This window comes from Lepidochelys kempii, chromosome 1, assembly GCF_965140285.1.
Source record: "Lepidochelys kempii isolate rLepKem1 chromosome 1, rLepKem1.hap1, whole genome shotgun sequence".
Taxonomy (NCBI): domain Eukaryota; kingdom Metazoa; phylum Chordata; order Testudines; family Cheloniidae; genus Lepidochelys; species Lepidochelys kempii.
The window spans coordinates 310,928,290-310,949,078 of record NC_136380.1 but is presented as its reverse complement, the minus strand read 5'-3'; the positions used below and the strand labels follow the sequence as shown (position 1 = coordinate 310,949,078).

Below are 20,789 nucleotides of genomic sequence, written 5' to 3'. Positions count from 1 at the left end.
GCCACTCCCTTGTTGGCCCCAAGATTAGTAAAAAAACACAGAGATCGCATAGAGTAACCTTTGCACCTCACCACCTCACCACCAATTGCACCGTATTTCACTTCCAGCTGAGGATGTAGCCCACAGGGACGAATTGCGTGAGTAAGGCAAACAGGGTTTTCCTCTCATTGTTATATGGCAAAAGGGTATTAGCTTTATTATTCGTTATAAATGAAGCCGTCATCCAAGATTTCATACAAAACCTCACTTGAAATACTGCGGCTGGAACAGATTAGGAAAAATTGAGGTTGAACAGGTTAGGACATGCTCTGTTATTTTTTAGATCAGTGAATCATCAGCTCTTAATCACTGGAACTACTGGGAATAGGTTAATTCTCCAATGTATTGAATGATCCTTTGAACATCTGACCATCAAATGTATTAAGTTAATAAGAAATTGTTTCAAAGCAGCTGTCAGTGAATGTCTTCTTTTTCTTTATTTCTTACAGTTGCTGCTAGCTCTGTTAAGGTTGTATGTTTTTCCAGTATAAAAAAAATCTGTTACCAGAGCTTTTGGTCTTCCTCAAAGCCACTCCTCTTCCCCCATTCAAATGCCTCCTGGTCCTGGAGACCCACTTCTCACACAACTCCTACAAGAGACTAACTGAAGATCTAATCCAAAGCCCTGTGAGGTCCATGAGTGTCATTCTAGTGTTTGGGATTAGACTGTAAATTAGCAAGTTCTACAGTCAAAAAAGTACAACTCTGTATTATCACAGCTATTAAAAATGGGCAGAAATACAAGCAGAGAGAGCATCTACTTGTCCAGGGCCGGAATTTAGCCCACTCATTTTTTTTTGTGTCTCTATCATGAAAAAGGACTTCTATTTTTAAATGAAAATGTTGCCTTTAGTCATTAGGGAGAGCAATTTGTGTGAATAACTCTTCTTTAATATATTAAAAAAATCACAATCAAATCAACAGCCCTTAACACTGGTGTTTTTTATCGTCCCAATTTTTATGCCGAAAAAGTTATGCTTTTGTATTGAATTGGATGCTGATAGCAGAGGTTAATGGAACAGTAATAGACTGGAACAGTCAAAGACTGAAGTATTTCTCATTTCAGGCTTACGCTGGGTTTCATGATTAGCTGTGGCTTCTTGTCTATGTGGCTTAGCAACACCTCTACTGCTGCTATGGTGATGCCAATTGTAGAGGCTGTAGCTCAGCAGATCATGGGTGCCGAAGCAGAAGTCGATGCCTTGGAGATGAATTATGCAACTGGATCCACCAATGAGGCATTGGAACTTGATGGTGTGCATAGATACAGTTTTGATATTCATCCACCCTCATTCTTCAGTTTGAAAGTGACCAGCTAAATTGCAGTATTTATCTTTCTAATTCCACTAATATTTTACAGAAAGTGTTAATGACTGTGAAGATAGTGACTGGAAAGAGAAAACAAAAGAAGTTCATGGGTACAATTTATGGATTTCATCATTCATATTTTAAGAATTTGTTTAAGCAAAATAGTTCTTTTATTACAGTAAGGAATTTTTTTTCCAGATACAACAATGGTGAGGGTCACACTGTGTGCAAGATTGAAAAGGAAAAGGTATTTAAGATGCGATTATTTTGAGAAAAAAAATCATGCAGTTAGTACATGCTAATTAACATAATTTTAACCTAGCCATCTAATCTAGTTTTTACATAGCACCTCTCACTGTTATCTAAATGTTTATATTTTTATATGTACACATATATACGTAGATATTTAAATACACATTACATGCACATAAGAAGTGGAAGACTGGACTTTTGAAATGACCAGGGAGAAGTATAAAAACATTGCTCGGGCATGCAGGAGTGAAATCAGGAAGGCCAAATCACACTTGGAGTTGCAGGTAGCAAGAGATGCTAAGAGTAACAAGAAGGATCTCTTCAGGTATGTTAGCAACAAGAAGAAAGTCAAGGAAAGTGTGGGCCCCTTACTGAATGATGGAGGCAACCTAATGACAGAGGATGCGGAAAAAGCTAATGTACTCAGTGTTTTTTTTTGCCTGTGTCTTCACAAACAAGGTCAGCTCCCAGACTGCTGCACTGGGCAGCACAGCTTGGGGAGGAGGTGATGAGCCCTCTGTGGAGAAAGAAGTGGTTCAGGACTATTTAGAAAAGCTGGACGAACACAAGTCCATGGGGCTGGATGCGCTGCATCCGAGGGTGCTAAAGGAGTTGGTGTTTGTGGTTGCAGATCCATTGGCCATTATCTCTGAAAACTCATGGTGATTGGGGGAGGTCCTGGAAGACTGGAAAAAGGCTAATGTAGTGCCCATCTTTAACAAAGGGAAGAAGGAGTCCAATCAGCCTCACCTCAGTCCCTGGAAAAATCAAGGAGCAGGTCCTCAAGGAATCAATTTTGAAGCACTTAGAGGAGAGGAAAGTGATCAGGAACAGTCAGCATGGATTCACCAAGGGCAAGGCATGCCTGACTAATCTAATTGCCTTCTATGATGCGATAACTGGCTCTGTGGATGAGGGGAAAGCAGTGGACGTGTTATTCCTTGACTTTAGCAAAGCTTTTGACATGGTCTCCCACAGTATTCTTGCCAGCAAGTTAAAGAAGTATGGGCTGGATAAATGGACTATAAGGTGGATAGAAAGCTGGCTAGATCATTGGGCTCAATGGGTAGTGATCAATGGCTCCATGTCTAGTTGGCAGCTGGTGTCAAGTGGAGTGCTGCAAGGGTCGGTCCTTGGGCCGGTTTTGTTCAATATCTTCATTAATGATCTGGAGGGTGGTGTGGATTGCACCCTCAGCAAGTTTGCAGATGACACTAAACTGGGAGGAGAGGTAGATACGCTGGAGGGGAGGGATAGGATACAGAGGGCCCTAGACAAATTAGAGGATTGGGCCAAAAGAAATCTGATGAGGTTCAATAAGGACAAGTGCAGAGTCCTGCACTTAGGACGGAAGAATCCCATGCACCGCTACCGACTAGGGACCGAATGGCTAGGCAGCAGTTCTAAGGAGGAATTTTAGCTCCACCCACAATAGAATAAATTAGTACATTCCACCAAAAGGCAACCAGTGCACATCACCATCCAGTCAGGATTTCCCAGAATTTGAAATGTCTGTGGGCCAAATCCTGAAGTTATTAATCAGTTATTACTCATCCTTGTTCTGGACTATTAATTTCAGTGGGAATTTTACCTGTGTAAGGACTGAGAAAAACTAGAGAAAAACTCTTCTCTGTAATATTTCTATTACCATAGTTAGAGCCCTACCAAATTCATGGCCATGAAAAAAAAAAAGTCATGGACCATTAAATCTGGTCTCCCCCTGTGAAATCTGGTCTTTTTGTGTGCTTGTACCCGATACTATACCGATTTCACAGGGGAGACCAGAGCTTCTCAAATTGGAGGTCCTGACTCAAAAGGGGGTTGAAAGGTTATTTTTGGGAGGATTGTGATATTGCCACCCTTTCATCTGCACTGCTGGCTTCAGAGCTGGGTCGCTGGAGAGCAGGGACTATTGGCCAGGCACCCAGCTCTGAAGGCAGTGCCCTGCCAGCAGCAGCACAGAAGAGTGACAATACCCCATCCCATGCCACCCTTACTTCTGCGCTGCTGCCTTCAGAGCTAGACGGCTGGAGAGTGGCAGCTGCTAACTGAGGGCCCAGTTCTGCAGGCAGTAGCACAGAAATAAGGGTGGCAATACCATACAATCCTTACTTCTGCACTGCTGCTGGGGGTGGCTCTGCCGTCAGAGCTGGGATCCTGGCCCCTGACTGCCGCTCTCCAGCTGCCCAGCTCTGAAGGCAGCGCCGCTACTTGCAGCAGTGCAGAAGTAAGGATAGTGATATCGCAGCCCCCCCTACAATAACCTGGCAACCCCACCCCCAACTCCTTTTTGGGTCAGGACCCCTACAATTACAACACCATGAAATTTCAGATTTAAATAGCTGAAATCATGAAATTTACTATTTTTAAAATCCCATGACTGTGAAATTGACCAAAATGGATGGTAAATTTGGTAGGGCCCTAACCATAGTCCTAGGCACCAACAAATGCTGCATATGACAATACTCCTAGCAAATGAAAGAGCCCTGTGGAATGCTGGGAAATACTGAAAGCTGGTTGCTTCTTAAAGACACTGTTTTTTATGTAGAGTTTATGATGTCAGATGAACCTTTCTCATACATTAATCAATGTGTATTCTTATTGAGCAGAATCTGCCCCCAGCTGAGACAGGAAGGAAATACAGAAACCAGAAAGACCAGATGATGTGCAAAATGATGTGCTTGTGTATTGCTTATTCTTCTACCATTGGAGGGTTGACTACAATCACAGGAACATCAACAAATTTGATTTTTGCTGAGCAGTTCAATACGTAAGAGATACCAAGTTATTTCTGTACCTGTTACCCAGAAGTCCAGATACTACTTTTTGTACTCTTAGCTGGTTCCCCCCAAGTGTGTTATAGTCTGCAGTTTTATACTATGACTTGGCAATGCCTGGCATCATGATTTTGTTGTTTTCCCATAAGACATACAATGAAATTCCATGATGATATCTGATTTGCATACATGCAGTTGCACTAGGGAAGGTAGCAAGGACTCATTCTACAAATGCAAAATGACAGCCAGACTTCTGTCATCCTTCCTCAAATTGAATAATACTTTACTCTTTGAATTTTCCCATTGAAACAAGTGGGTTTATTTGAGGAGTTAGGTACCACTCCGTGTAAATACTGATAACCAATGGCACAATTTCTGGCCCTAAGAGACGTTTGCTCATTCCTAAATAGAATTGGAGCTAAGTTTTTATTGCCTTTTAATTCCAAAGCAGCTGTGACAGCACCATTTTATCTCCCTGATACTAATTTGGGATCTCTTTGAGTGATATCAATGATAATTTTGTCAGTTTCACTTTGTGTCCCAAATGTCTCTAATGGGCTAATGTGATTTCTAAGTAGTAGGAATAATGTCTGACTGCCCCCTATGTTTTGTTAAAACTGGCATAATTGAAAATTGAGCTTTTACAGAACTTTTACCGTCATTTAGATTAAAAAAAACAACAGACAAACAAACCAAAACAGCTAAGGCTCCAGCTAAGGTCTATTTCCTCGTCTCCATCATCACAATGGGACTTAAAATCAGTTTTATATTTGGACACGGCACATTCTGCTGCTGTGAGGGAACCACCTGCTTTCTCAGCCTCTAGGATAGAAAGAAACATGTTGGAGTGGAGCCAAAGTGCACTGCCCTTTTTTGCTCCTGTGCCAACTGTTCCAATTAGCATAATTTAGAGCAGACCTGTGGCTACTCTAACTTGTACTATGGGGTAGTTTGGTCCCCAGCTCGTCCTAGGTAGATCACAGCCAATTCCTGCTCTTGCTCACAGCTGAGGATTCAGCCCTAATGCTGATTTTCCATTCATTTGCACCAGTCTGAAGACAGTGTTTTCAAACCCTAAAACCTGTTTAATAGATTGTAAAATCAAATCTGTAGCACACAGTGGAAGTCATAAATAGTCTAAGAGTTTTCATCTAAAAGCTCCTTTTTCATTTGTATAAAACTTTTCTCAAACTTTAATCTTTTAAGACTGAAATTTTCTGGGTCTGCTCTCTGACCAAGCATGTGTATTTTTTAGTTTGGACATTTTGAGGAAAAAAGTCCAACCATTTTCAAGAAGAGTTTGGGAAAGAATATGGTTGACACTACTAAAAATAAATTAATGAAAAAAAATTGTACAATGTTTTATGAGCAGCTCTGGCACCAAAGCAGGAGGGTAGGTAGGTAGATTTGGCATGGAGACACTCTGAACATGTGACTTTCATTCTTCATTGTTCCAACAGCATGAATCATACTCCACATATGTGTACTATTTTTCTAACAATAAGAGTTTGATAAATAATGATCTCCTGTCATTGTAATGGCTTTGAAAGTGGGTATAAGTAAGCTGTGTGGAATATGAGATTTGACTAAAACATTTGAAACCCTTCTCATTCAGAACCAGTGTGTGACCCTTGCTGCATACTCAGGCAGGGAAGTAAGGAGGCGTAAACATTCTTTTCATTCCCCTGTGCTTGCTACTTGTAACACTCATAGCAATGCGGAGACGAGAGCAGCCACTGATGGGTTGCTGCTACCCTTCCAGTGCCAGTGATCAGGGATGGGAGGTGGGGAGTGGAGAGTTGGCTCTTACCCCACAATACACTGGCCACCACAGCTGAACTGGTACGGGAAGGAGGGGGAGAAGCAAACTGCACTAGGAAAAGGTCTGGTGCAGATCACTTCTCCCATGGAGCAGTGGGGAAAGTAGGAACCAAATTATAACACAGAGTCTGCTTGTGGGGCAACACAATGACATGCTGCCCCTTTTGCAGAGTAGATTGAGATTGCAGTGTAGCCCTTAATGCACAGGGCTGTCTGAATGAGACTGAGCCCTGCAGGAAGGACCTTTGTAAGTCTGTAGGGGTTCCTGCAAATTTCCAGAAATCTGTAGCAACAGCTAAGTGCTCATGCATTTAATGTACAATCACTTAACTGATTCTGCTAGGAACCAGTTTCTTCCAGCAGCCTAGGAGGTCCCCAAGACACTGGGAGTTAGGGACAGGCATTGCCATCTTTCATCTCCTTCAGGTGGAAGGAAACTGGCTCAAAGCCTATCTTCCAACTCCCCTAGACTTGAGCAGTCTTTCCAAGTGTGTGTAAGCAGCGTTGTTCCCCATCCATCCTAGGAAAACAGTATAGATACACATCATCCAGTTTTACATCCTTCAGTGCATTTACTAATCATAAATCTCAAGCTTTATTTCTCCTCAACCTTAGCTTGGCTGTTCCCAGGGTTTTCACTGCATACTTTTTTTTGTCTAAATGCTTAGTTTCCTCTGCTCCAAGAGAGGCTCCAAACCCATTTATATCCTGATGGAAGTTAACTGAATTGCCCCACTAGTATGACCTGTCTACAGATCTTTGCACTATACTGTCATGGACAATTCGAAAACCTGATAACAGGATGATTCTGCAAAGGAGCCTTTCATCCTTATGCAGGGTTCTAGAGTTGGCCACTTTGTTACAGTACAGTTAAAATAGCATTGTGGCGTTTCATATTCATTGTGTCTCAGTGATTTCAATATCAAATGCAAGTTGAGTTTGTAAGTAAAGAGAGTCTTTCAGCTGGTGGTTGTCCCAAGACCCACTTTTAAGGCAGATTACCAAATGCAGAGGAAAGCCACAGAAAGGGTGATGAAGCCTTAAATTTCATTAACTTTTTGTAGGCTTGGGTTGATGTGCTACCCACAGATTACTCCTTATCCAACTACAAATGCCTGGTCCCAGGGAGGGGCATCTGGAGATGGTGCCACAGAGGAGGTTGACTCCTGCCCCTACAGCTCAACAGGGATGATCCTGCAGAGGGGAACCTCTGTTTTCCTTCTGTTTGGCCCACTGAAAATTCCCTAGATTATTGCAAACATAGTCAGGTAATTGACTTTGACCCGTCCATAAACTCCACAAGGAAGAGTCAGGCCGTATCCAGAATTAATCATATAAATGCTTAAGAATGTTCTAAAAATAATAAAAACACATTAGTAAGTGTTGGTCCCAGTTGGTCTCCATCTCCTGCAACAGCCAGTCCTTTTCTTTCAGAAAATCCCACAACAACTCTACTTTCCTTAGAGGTCTGCAGGTGGGGGGTCTTTGTGGCTGGGTGGCCCTTTGACTTGAAAACCTGCATGGTGGGTTCAGATTATATGGGGCCACAATGAGATCGCAGGGCTCCACCCACTTGTCCCACAGGTTCCAACCCAGCAAATGTTCTTGGACATTTTATGAGCAATTATATTGTTATTAAATGTGCACTGGCCCTTTCCCTCCAATTCTTGCCTTCCCATCTCCATTGCCCATCTTAGAGCCGTAAGGCCCTATCTTCCTCCACCACTACCCCTTCTCAGAGAAAGGCCCTTCCTTCTCTTCCTCCCATCTCCTCTTGCCCCAGAGTCCTAATGGCCCTTCCTCCTTCACCGCCATCCCCATGAGGAGCCTTTACCACAGAGTAGATATTTAATTCTTTCAATCCAGTGAGCAATGGAGTCTTCTGTTGCTGCTCTGATATTCAGTGCTCATGGCATGAGGGTTGGACACAGAGGTATGAGCAGCCCAGTTACTTTAATGGCCATTATCATCATGGGACAGGATGGGAGAGTGAGGTGAGAGCAGGCCATTGACAGTCTCTGGCTGAAGATTCCTGCTTCACTGGAGGCAGCTGATAGCAGCAGCCTTCCCCAAGTATTCCTGCTGCAGCAGAGCCTGATGGCATTTTACATATGGTTTGATTACTCTTGCAATGCCTAATTTAAGCCTATTTTATTTTCATTCAGACGCTACCCAGGTTGCCAGTGCATCAATTTTGGGTCCTGGTTTGTACTTTGCATCCCCATCACTACTATCATGATGTTGCTCTCCTGGGTCTGGCTCCAATGGCTTTTCCTTGGTTTCAAGTGAGTAAATGTTAAAAGATATTCTATACAGATCAAAAAGAATATCATATCTATATCTAATGCACACACTGTAGAATGGTGACCATTTATTGTCCTTTCAGTGTCAAATAGCACAAATGAGTTCTCTGGAAGTGCTGGGAATTCACACTGCCAGTCGTTGTGGCTTCTCTGAACTGTCCAACAGGACACCACAGGAAAACTTATTCAAGGATCCATTTTGTAAAATATGTTGTACATTTCTATAGAATATACACACACCATTAGTAGAGAGTATCTGAGAGAAGAATTCAGATTTTACAGTTTGTGGTCCAAATCTTGATGATATTGAAATAACAGTACTTTCCTGGCTGATTTCAATGAGGCCAGCATTTGACCCTATGTTTGAACAATGTTTATCTAACAAACTTGATGAGCAGACTGATATATTATATTTAGAGAAAAATACAATAGTTCCTGTTCACAGATATTCCTGTTTGTGTTTTTTGAGTGGGTTTGCTTCACTCCTGAGTTTTGTGCTTCAAGTTTTTGGATAGAATGACAGTTCTTTGGGCCCAATTCTCAATTGCCTTGCACTCTGGATACTTATTTACAGCTGTATGAAGTAGGTGTTCAAAAGTATGAAAAATGGAGCCAGGCTAATTTAGTGTGAAATGCTTCCCATATAGCATTTGCTTTCCACGGGTATAAATGGCTGCTTAAGGTGCAGACAGTGGAAAATTTGGCCCTCTATATTTAATGTTAAATAGAAGCATCTTAAGTTTCCTTCTCACTCCACTGATAGTTTAAACTTTAACATTTCATTTTTCTAGACCATTTTGACAGTGTTCTTATTAACACTGTGGAGTAGCTCACCGCAAAAGAGTGTGAATTGAAAGCCAAAATTGTTAATCTTGTCCCCTGTGAAAGATGCTACAGAACACCCTGATTAATGTGCTGGCTAGTTACACAGTAAAAACTTTCCCATTAGAAAAGAAGGCAATGTATTAACAGGAGAGAGTCTGATTCAGCAAAGACATAGATGACTTCCCTTAATTAGATGGATACATTGTGTGCTTAATTTGTTCCTTTGTGTAAGTACTGCCCTTCCTGGGCAAACAAGCCAATTTGACTTTTCAGGCCTTTGTTCTTTCTGATAGAAATACTATGATGAATAATACTGTACAGTCATAAGGATGATTGTCTAAAACATGAACTTCCCATGTTCTGACATGAGGTGGCTCTTAGCTATAGATATTTATTGGTAGACACACCAGTACTCCAGTCTTATGTGCCTTTTGTTGTTATTAATATCATTTCTTTGATGGCAGAGCCTAGAGCCCTACTTATGCTGGGTTCTGCATAAGCATATAGCAAGACACAGTGCCCGCCTCAAGTAGTTTACAATCTAAATAGAATAACAAAGAGTGGGATGGGACAGAGAGAGGCAGAAGTAAAGTGACTTGCCTAAGGCCATATCTTGGCCCACATCTTGTTATATTTGGAACCAGCAGAAAAGGAGATAGACATAGGCACAGAGATTTGACTGAACCAGCGATCTCTGTTGTGCTGGCTCTCTTGTTCAGGCTGCAAAACTGAAACTAACATGAAAGTGAGGCTTTGCACTGGGGTGGGGAGAATGCTCAAGCATTTCAAGGGACAGGACATCACATTCTTCCAACCTACTATAAAAACTTTCCAAACACACATGCATTATCATTCACATGACTAAAAATAAGCACTATATTACCTGACTAAGAGTTGTGGGTGGACTACAGCAGACTCTTAAAATGCAAGGGATTATTCTGTCCTGGAATAGCAACTCACTAACTGAACAGGTTAAGTGGTTTTCTCACTCTCCTGGGACAATGTGGTGATGGTGGTGCAGCAGAGTTCTGAATAACAGGAGCAGTCGGTGGCAAGGGATCAGCTGCATCTAGTATGGAATCAGCTGGATCGGGTACCACATTTTTTTTTCTGATGAGTCATCAAAACTAAGAGTTGCAAGAGAAGGAGGCTCAGTTAGAGGAACAAAAAGTCCTACTGGAACATCCCTGGACTCTGGTACTCATCAGGACTGAAACTGGTCCATGTTATTTCCATAAAATACTACTGGATAGTCCTACCATGAACAAAACAGGTCCTGTGCATTTTACAAGTTCTCCAACTGTAATTGCAATTCTACACTAAGGGTAAGTCTACACTATACAATTAGGTCGAATTTATAGAAGTCGATTTTTTAGCAAGCGATTTTATACAGTCAATTGTGTGTGTCCCCGCTAAGCGCGTTAAGTTGGCCGAGTGCTTCCACAGTACCGTGGCTAGCGTCGACTCACAGAGCGGTGCACTATGGGTAGCTATCCCACACTTCCCACAGTCTCCGCCGCCCATTGAAATTCTGGGTTGACCTCCCAATGCCTGATGGGGCAAAAACGTTGTCATGCGTGGTTTTGGGTACATGTCGTCAGTTGCCCCTCCCTCCGTGAAAGCAACAGCAGACAATCATTTTGCGCCTTTTTTCCGTGCGGGCGCCATACTGCTTTCAGCAGACGGTGCAGTAGGACTGCTAACCATCATTGAATGACTGCTTTTGCTGCCACTCTGCTCTCCTGATGCTATGAATCCACCTCGCAGCTCCTCTATATGACTGTCATCATCCACCACTTCCACTGCCACTCTGCTCTCCTGGTGGTCTCGCAGGGCCGCTTCTGCTGCCTCTCTGCTCAGCTGCTCCTGTCTTGCCATAACACAGCAAACATGCAGCCCACTCGTCTGTTGTGGCCTGGCAGCAGACGTTGCAGTAGGTCTGCAAAACTGGTCATCCAACCACCGCTTCCCCTGCAACTCTGCTCTCCTGCAGATGCCATACCACGGCAAGCCTGGAGCCCACTCAGATCACCACGGCAGTTATGAGCATTGTGAACACCTCACGCATTATCATGCAGGATATGCAGAACCAGAACCTGCAAAAGCAGGTGAGGAGGCGATGGCAGCACAGTGACAAAAGTGATGAGGACATGCACACAGACTTCTCTCAAAGCACGGGCCCCGGCAATTTGGCCATCCTGGTGGCAATGGGTCAGGCTCATGCCATGGAACGCTGATTCTGGGCCCGGGAAACAAGCACAGACTGGTGGGACTGCATAATCTTGCAGGTATGGGATGATTCCCAGTGGCTGCGAAACTTTTGCATGCGTAAGGGCACTTTCATGGAACTTTGACTTGCTTTCCCCTGCCCTGAAGTGCAAGAATACCAAGATGAGAGCAGCCCTCACAGTTCACAAGCGAGTGGTGATAGCCCTCTGGAAGCTTGCAACGCCAGACAGCTCCCGTCAGTTGGGAATCAATTTGGAGTGAGCGAATCTACTGTGGGGGCTGCTGTGATCCAAGTAGCCAACGCAATCACTGAGCTGCTGCTATCAACAGTAGTGACTCTGGGAAATGTGCAGGTCATAGTGGATGGCTTTGCTGCAATGGGATTCCCTAACTGTGGTGGGGCAATAGACGCAATGCATATCCTTATCTTGGGACTGGGCCACCAAGGCAGCCAGTACATAAACCTCAAGGGGTACTTTTCAATGGTGCTGCAAGCTCTGGTGAATCACAAGTGACGTTTCACCAGCATCAACGTGGGATGGCCGGGAAAGTACATGACGCTCGAATCTTCAGGAACTCTGGTCTGTTTGAACAGCTGCATCAAGGGACTTACTTTCCAGACCAGAAAATAACATTGGGGATGTTGAAATGCCGATAGTTATCCTTGGGGACGCAGCCTACCCTTTAGTGCCATGGCTCATGAAGCCGTACACAGGCACCCTGGATAGTAGTCAGGAGCTGTTCAACTACAGGCTGAGCAAGTGCAGAATGGTGGTAGAATGTGCATTTGGACATTTAAAAGAGCACTGGTGCAGCTTACTGACTCGGTTAGACCTCAGCGAAACTAATATTCCCACTGTTGTTACTGCTTGCTGTGTGCTCCACAATATCTGTGAGAGTAAGGGGGAGACGTTTATGGCGGGGTGGGAGGTTGAGGCAAATCGCCTGGCCACTGATTACGTGCAGCCAGACACCAGGACGGTTAGAAGAGCAGAGCAGGGTGTGCTGCGCATCAGAGAGGCTTTAAAAACCAGTTTCGTGGCTGACCAGGCTACAGTGTGACAGTTCTGTTTGTTTCTCCTTGATGAAAACCCGCCCCCTTGGTTCACTCTGCTTCCTTGTAAGCCAACCGCCCTCCTCTCCCCCTTTCGATCACTGCTTTCAGAGGCAATAAAGTCATTGTTGTTTCAAATTCATGCATTCTTTATTAATTAGTCACACAAATAGGGGGATAACTACCAAGGTAGCCCGGGAGGGGTGGGGGAGGAGGAAAACACTGGGTGGGGTGGGGGAGGAGGGAAGGACAAGGCTGCACTGCACTTCAAATCTTATTGAATGCCATCCTTCTGTTGCTTGTGCAGTCCTCTGGGGTGGAGTAGTTGGGTACCCAGAGGGAGCCCCCTCCCCCCCGCGTTTTTGGGCATATGGGTGAGGAGGCTATGGAACTTGGGGAGGAGGGCGGTTGGTTACACAGGGGCTGCAGTGGCGGTCTGTGCCTTTCCTGCACCTCAACCATACACCAGAGCATATCAGTTTGAATCTCCAGTAGCTTCAGCATTGCATCCTGCCTCCTTTCATCATGTTGCCGCCACCTTTCCTCTTGATCCCGCCACCTCTCCTGTTGCTCCCACCACTTGTCCTCTCATGCATCCCTCCTGTCCTCGTGTTCATTTTGTGCTTTCCTGGACTCTGCCGTTGTCTGCCACCATGCATTGTGGTGGGCTCTTTCAGTTTGGGTGGACTGCATGAGCTCAGAGAACATTTCATCGCAAGTGCGTTTTTTTCGCCTTCTTATCTGTGCTAGCCTCAGGGATGGAGATGCTAGTCACAGTGTTGAAACATTTGCAGCTGCAGGAGGAAAAAAAGGGAGATTAAAATTGAAAAAGACACATTGGCCATTTAAAAGGAGAGGCTGATGTTTTCGGGTTAACGTGCAGCATAAACCCAACTAAACTCCCACACACACCCAATTCTCTGGGATGATCGCTTCACCCCTCCCCCCACCGCATGGCTAACAGCAGGGATGACTTCTTTTCAGCCACAGGCAAACAACCCAGCAGGAACAGCTACCTCTGAATGTCCCCTTAATAAAATTCCCCTATTTCAACCAGGTGACCATGAATGATATCACTTTCCTGAGGATAACACGGAGAGATAAAGAATGGATGTTGCTTGAATGACAGCAAACACTGGGACCACACGCTGCCATGCTTTGTTATGCAATGATTCCAGAATACGTGCTACTGGCCTGCTGTGGTAAAGTGTCCTACCATGGAGGACGCAATGAGGCTGCCCTCCCCAGAAACTTTTTGCAAAGGCTTTGGGAGTACCTCCAGGACAGCTTCATTGAGATGTCCCTGGAGGATTTCTGCTCCATCCCCAGACACGTTAACAGACTTTTCCAGTCCTGTACTGGCCACGAACGCATCCCAATTCTTCAGGGCAAATTAATCACTAAACACGCTTGCTTTTAAACCGTATATTATATTTACAAAGGTACACTCACCAGAGGTGCCTTCTCCACCTTCAAGGTACAGGAGCCCGGGTTGGGAGGGTACTGTCTCCAGGGTGATAAACAGTTCCTGGCTGTTGGGGAGAATGGTTTCTCTGCTTGCCTGGTGTGCACTATCTTCAACCTCCCCCTCCTCATCATCTTCCTCATCCCCAAAATCCTCATCTCTTTTGCATGAGACTCCTTTGCAGGAGTTCACATACAAGTGTGGGGTAGTTGTAAGGGCACCCCCAGGAATTACATGCAGCTCATCATAGAAGCAGCATGTCTGGGGCTCTGACCCTGAGCGAGCATTTGCATCTTGGGTTTTTTGGTAGGCTTGCCTGAGCTCCTTAAGTTTCACATGGCACTGCTGCTGGTCCCCGTTATGGCCTCTGTCCTTCATGCCCTTGGAGATTTTTTCAAATATTTTGGCATTTTGTCTTTGGAATGGAGTTCTGATAGCACAGATTCATCTCCCCATACAGCGATCAGATCCAGTACCTCCCGTTCGGGCCATGCTGGAGCTCTTTTGCGATTCTGGGACTCCATGGTCACCTCTGCTGATGAGATCTGCATGGTCACCTGTGCTGATCAGCTTGCCATGCTGGCCAAACAGGAAATGAAATTCAAAAGTTTGCGGGGCTTTTCCTGTCTACATGGCCAGTGCATCCGAGTTGTCAGTGCTGTCGAGAATGGTCACAATGGAGCACTGTGGGATAGCTCCTGGAGGTCAATACCGTCAAATTGCATCCACACTAACCCAAATTCGACCCAGCGATTTCGATTTCAGCTGTAATCCTGTCGTTGGGGAGGAGTACAGAAATCGATTTTAAGAGCCCATTAAGTTGACAAAAATGGCTTCATTGTGTGGACAGGTGCAGGGTTAAATCGATCTAACGCTGCTAAATTCGACCTAAACTTGTAGTGTAGTCCAGGGCTAAGTCTCCAACTTGAAAACAGTGGTGACGAGTCTCATATGATTGATCAATTTGCATAGTTTGGAATTTGGCTACACATGAAGCAATTTCAGGACGTAGCAGGTTCCAACAGGTACACAAATATTGCTTCAAGAAAAGAGGTGCAGGTGATTCCTGGGTAGTAGCATGTGGAGGGTTCCTGGAGAGAAGCTAGAAATTGTCCAATTTCTGCTGATGACTTAAAATAGATTTGTTAGCTTTTAAGGCATTCTTAAGTATTTACCTAAAGCATTCTGCTAGTCGATTTGTAGCAGGATAGTATGGTGCAGAGCATATGTGCTGAATTTTAATTGAAGCTAGGAACCTGTGAAATTCTTCAGAACAGAACTGAGGTTCAATGTCACTCACCAACTGTACCAGTAAACTAAACTTGCTAAACAAACTACAGATATGTCCAATGGTCTTAGTGACTGTTGTAGAAGTCATTCTGAAAACTTCTGGCCATTTTGAACATGCAATCTTCTAAAGGTCCAGCAAAGTCCACATGAATATATATTCAAGAAGTCTGAGGCCACGACCAAGGCTGTAGATGAGATGGGTCAGGATCATGCTGAATTTGCTTACACATAGTACAGCACTTTACATTCCTCTCAATAGCTTTGTCAGTCCCCAGCCACCAGATATGACTCCAGACTATGGTCTTCATCCATACAATGCCAAAATCACCTTCATTAAGAGCTTTCAAAACCTGACCCTGAAGTGCTTTTGGAACATTCACTCACATTCTCCATAAAATGCAACTATGATTCACAGATAATTCATATTGACGTGATATGAATTGTATAAACTGGGGATTATTTTGATCCAATGCCATACCCTGTAGTACCATTCCCTTCATAAGCAAAAACACATTATCCTTAGCAGTTTCTTTGTGGATGTCTGTGCTAGTGATGAGTAACCTATCCTTCAAATTGAGATAGAACACTTCATCTGAGGATACTGGTCTGCATGTAAAACTGGATTCAGCATTGCGTTGAGATCTCCACAAATTTGGACTGAGCCTTCCTTCTTGAACACTGGTACAATAGATGTAGCCCACGCACTGTGTGAAACCAATAACAAGACTCCAATGTTCACTAAACAGTCCAAATCAGCTTCTACTAGAGGCTTCAGAGCATAAGACATAACTCTGGGGTTGCAATATTATGGTTGGCTGTCAGACTTAACAGTGAGCTTCACTGACATGTTGCTTTGTCCAAAGATTTTGAAACAGAGCTTGAAGTGTCTGTCCAGTATTTCTTGAAGATTTTGAAGTGCTTTGGTGATCGCCTTGATATCAGTTCAATTCACTTTGAGCATCTCAAGCCAAGATCTGCTAAATAATGGTGGATACTTTTGTTCAGTCACATACAAGGGTAAAACAACTGATAGTCCATATAATTGAACTTTTACCTGGAGTATCCCTTTTAGGACTAACATTTCAAAACCATGGATGTTTCTTCTTGTGGAACTTGTGACAAAGTCTGGTGATAGGTGGATGCAGAAATCAATGAGACAGCAGCTCCCCCGTATTAAGCTGAATTCTTGTAGGAACTCCTTCTATCAAGGGTGTGACCCAGATCCCATCTTTGACTCCATCTTCAGATAACACATGCAGTGCTAGGCCTTGATCAGTGTCACTACAGCTCTTGTCTTTTTCTACATTATGAATTCCCAACTTCCATCCTTTCTTAGGTTCAGTTGTCACAGGTGTCTTTTATGTATGTTTACTCTGTTACTAGTTGTTGAACTGTGCGACAGATCATGTTGATGTGTCCCTCCTTCTGCAAGTGACTTGGTGTGCCCAGCAGTCCTTTTCAGCAAGCACAGTTTGTGCAAACTGCCACATGGAAATTCCTTATGCTTCTGTGGTCCTCTGTCTTGCTGATTCAGGAGATGAACTTTTCAGTGCAGGCTAAATTGCAGAGTGAAGGAACAGAATATGGACACCGTGTAGAATCAAGCACGTGGGTTTATTATGCACAGCACTGGCGGAGTGTCACCTTGCTTATTAGGCTCAGAGACACTGCCAAACAATTGATTACAATACATTCTATGGATTTTCCATGGGTGGAGGGAAATGACTTGGTAGGCAGTCCCAGACCCCTGGATAGGTCCAACAGCAAGACAAGATAAGCACACTAGCCAATAGTCAAAGATTACATAATGTTTTCGCCCATGGTTTCAGGTTAACACATGACACTTAATTAGTACACAGGTAAAGCAAAAGGACAAATTAAAAGTATATAGCAATAAAGATTGTCTTTTAGTTGTTCATTTGTATTTCTAAGGTAGGCACTGGCAATGGCTTGGAGGAGAGGTGCACATCTGTGAGAGGGAGGATATCATATCTCATACTGACATGTTTGAACCTCTTCCATAAACTCAAGGCTGGTGTGTAGGAAGGCACTTCTTCTACAGAAGAAACAGGGCCCCCTTTCATTCCTTTGGTCTGTTTGCAACTTTGAGATAAAGCCCCCAATTATAATTTCCACCTGGCTTCTTGCTGACCAAGCTTATCTTAGCAAAAAGCAAGGTTGTCCTTTGTTTGTTCTGCTTCTTAGCTAATATTGTTCACTATTTGCTAGACCTCTGTCTTCTTGAGCAAACTCTGGATTTTGCGCCTGTATGGGCCATCACCTGAGATGGCACTGACCATAATCATCGCTTTAACCTCCACTGCCTGGTTTCATGCCTTCGAGTACTTCAAATTGGTCTGATCCACAGTTTCCTCTATCAGGTTGTATCTCAGACAGCCTTCCTCAATATGCCTCTGGGTCTCAGCCACCAACTCCTTGATCTTCGCCTGCAGGGCCTGTAGACCTTCCTCTAGACACTTACTGCCATAGTGCCATTCCGGATCCCATGTTAGGTTACCCGTCATTGGCGGAGTACTGTGGAGCCGCGTCCCATCAACGGTCAGGGTCGCCCTTCGGGGTACTGTCATGCACACCGATGGATGTCTCGAGGGGCAGGGCTTTCCATTTAGCTCGATGGAGTGGTTCTGGGCAGTCACACACCAATAGGTACTGTTCATTTGGACCAGCTCCGTGTGCACCAGTTTCTCAGTGATGGCCACTTCGAACCTAGACAGATTCGTTAGAATATTATATGGGCTTGTACACAGAATTTCCTTATCAGAGTGGGTGCAACATTCACTAGGATACAATGCTCTCCCAGTGACCTCGGAGTATGCAACGCCTTCTATCTTAATAACATGACCCCTCCTCCATACTGGCAAGGAGGTCACCATCCTGGCTCGCTGGAAATTAGGGATGCCCAGAGGTACCAGAAGGTTAAAGAGTATACTGTGACCTGTCCAAACTGGTCTTTGGACTCTCATTGATTCTCTGTTTCCCCATGCCCACGGAGGGGTACTGGGGAGATAGGGTCCCACCACTTCCATAAGGGCTGGGTGGATCCAGCCATCAAGGAGATCGTGTGGTGATGGCCAAAGTTTGTCCTGCTCTCCAACAACTCTCTTCCAGTGCCTTTATTTTGGTACCATTTATCAGCAGGGTGGTGACTTCTTTACCCAGGTATTTTGTTATATCTAATGAGGTGGACAGAGGTTGACAGATACAGAGGTTGACAGATCCTTTAAACTGTCTAGGATCAATCGACTGGCCTTATTAGTATCCAGTCCTCCCCAGGCATTAGAGATTACAGCATCTGCCAACCTTGACTCAAGTTGATCCCTCTTCTCAGCTTTGCGTGCTATGTTATAGGTGTTGCCAAAAGAATTACCTGCACCAACGCATCCTGCAATGGTATCTAGTAACCCCCTTTTCTGTCTAGTTAAGCGGTCACCAATTTGGTTTGTTAGGCTAGTAATATTTCTACTCATTTGAGGCCTGACCTTTGCACACTGTCTGTTCGCTTCCTCTAATGGAATATGCCCCTCGACCCTGTAGGTGTGGAATACTACCGAGGTGAGGACCGGTAGTGCTGGTCCTATCATTACCAATCCTGGTTCTGGAACAGGGATTTGTTCAGGGCATGACACACAGTCAGGTGGTTCCACTCTGTATCTGATAACTTGGTTGTTACCAGTCATGGACATTCTAATTTGGGCCATCGTTTAACGACGTTTGCCATGCCTTTGGGGTTACCTCGGTCCATGCTTTAAGTGGTAAGCCCTATCCTGAATCAGCAGGCCCAACCTTCACAGGTACCATGTCAGTATAATTGGCACATGATCTTTCATGAGTGTTTGGTTTCTTTTGCACAAAATCCCGCACAAATTCCAGTACCGAGGTCTATGTGTTTCCTCCCAAGCCATCGTGGCAATATGCCATGTAATTGTGTTCAAATGAGGGATAGCCCAGGACTTTGAGTCCCCTTCACTAGTAGTATGCAGCTGTCCCCCTTTAAAGGTGATCCGGACACTGGTTGCATTAAGTATAGACACTGTCCCTCTAAGAGGGCTACAACATCATCTAAGGCTGTCACCCTGCTCAAAGGGGTAGCTCATGCACTTCCATGATTCCTTCCAAATGCCTCCATAAAACTCCATAATCTCTGGCACCTGCCACCAGCGAATAACTGGGCAGTCAGCTGTTATTAAAATTGTGATGTTACTAGTCTTCCTATTGTTATGAGCATCAGTGTATGATTTTATTTGGACCTTTTTACGTCCCACTGTGTGCTCATGTCCTAACCATAGTGCCACCTTTACCTCTGGCCAGAGCTGTTTATTGACCACTGCACGTGTTTTGCAAAAGCTAAGTGTTTCCTTAGCGTGGCAGTTGAAGCGAAGCAAACTCGGAGGACTGGGGTTAGTGACCCACTCCCCGTCCTCCTTTTCACATGGCACACTATTTGCGTCCTTCCTCATGCACCACAGGGACAGCAGAAGCCACAGCAGGAGCCTCCCCATGGTCACTCTGGTTGCCCTGGTCACCCTTCAGTCCTTCCTCTTCCACTTCCTCTTGTTCACCTGTGGAGACACCTGTGGAAACATTGTTAATATTGACAGTTGCTGTTTGAAACAATTTTAACTGATTTTGGTGCCTCCAAAAAGTTCCCAATTTGTCCCCAACCTTTGCATGTGTATTAGTAGTCAGAAGGACCCTCATAGGGCCTTGCCACCTTGGCTTTAAAATTCCTTTAACTTCTGGGTAAATACAGCACCTTACCAAAACCCCAACTTCAAATGCAGGTTTGTCCAAACTGCTGTTAACATCCAGCTGGGTTTGATTTTCTTTCACTTGGTTGTATAAATCCTTTAACTCTCTTTCCAGTGCCCTGATGTAATTCTACAGCCTGTCTGCAAAAAGCCCCAACCCCTCCCGCAGGGAGGATCACATTACTAGGCATTCTCATTGCTCTTCCTGTCATTAGCTCAAAGGGTGTCAGCTGAGTCAGCCTGTTTGGGCTTCCTCTGAGCCGATACAATTCAGCAGGGAGCATACAAGCCCACCTGTTCCCTGTGTCCAGTACTGCTTTTGTTAAGGCTGCTTTTATTGTTCTATTCATTCTTTCCACCATTCCTGAGCTTTCAGGGTGGTATGGTATATGGAATCCTTGCTTTATTTCTAGTGCCTTACATGCCTTTTTCATTACTCACCCTGTAAAGTGAGTTCCTTGGTCAGATTCTATTGACAATGGCAGACCCCATCTGGGTGTTATTTTTTCTGCTAGGATCTGAGCCACTGTTGTGGCAGTACAGTTCTTAGTGGGGAATGCCTCTACCCATCGGGTAAAAGTGTCAATAATTACCAAGATATAAGTGAACCCCCTGCTTTGTGGCAAGGGTCCAGTAAAATCAATTTGCAGATTTGCA

General features: G+C 44.4%; 1 protein-coding gene across 1 annotated transcript in view; it reads left to right on the top strand.

The window, feature by feature from the left end:
- Positions 1-20,789, top strand: part of SLC13A1 (solute carrier family 13 member 1) — a 91,704-nt gene that overhangs the window by 45,416 nt on the left and 25,499 nt on the right. The window contains exons 5-9 of the mRNA XM_073341450.2: positions 1,106-1,293; positions 1,400-1,457; positions 1,546-1,594; positions 4,209-4,369; positions 8,363-8,482. Coding sequence (XP_073197551.2) covers positions 1,106-1,293; positions 1,400-1,457; positions 1,546-1,594; positions 4,209-4,369; positions 8,363-8,482 — 576 coding nt within the window. The remainder of the gene's footprint in view (positions 1-1,105; positions 1,294-1,399; positions 1,458-1,545; positions 1,595-4,208; positions 4,370-8,362; positions 8,483-20,789) is intronic.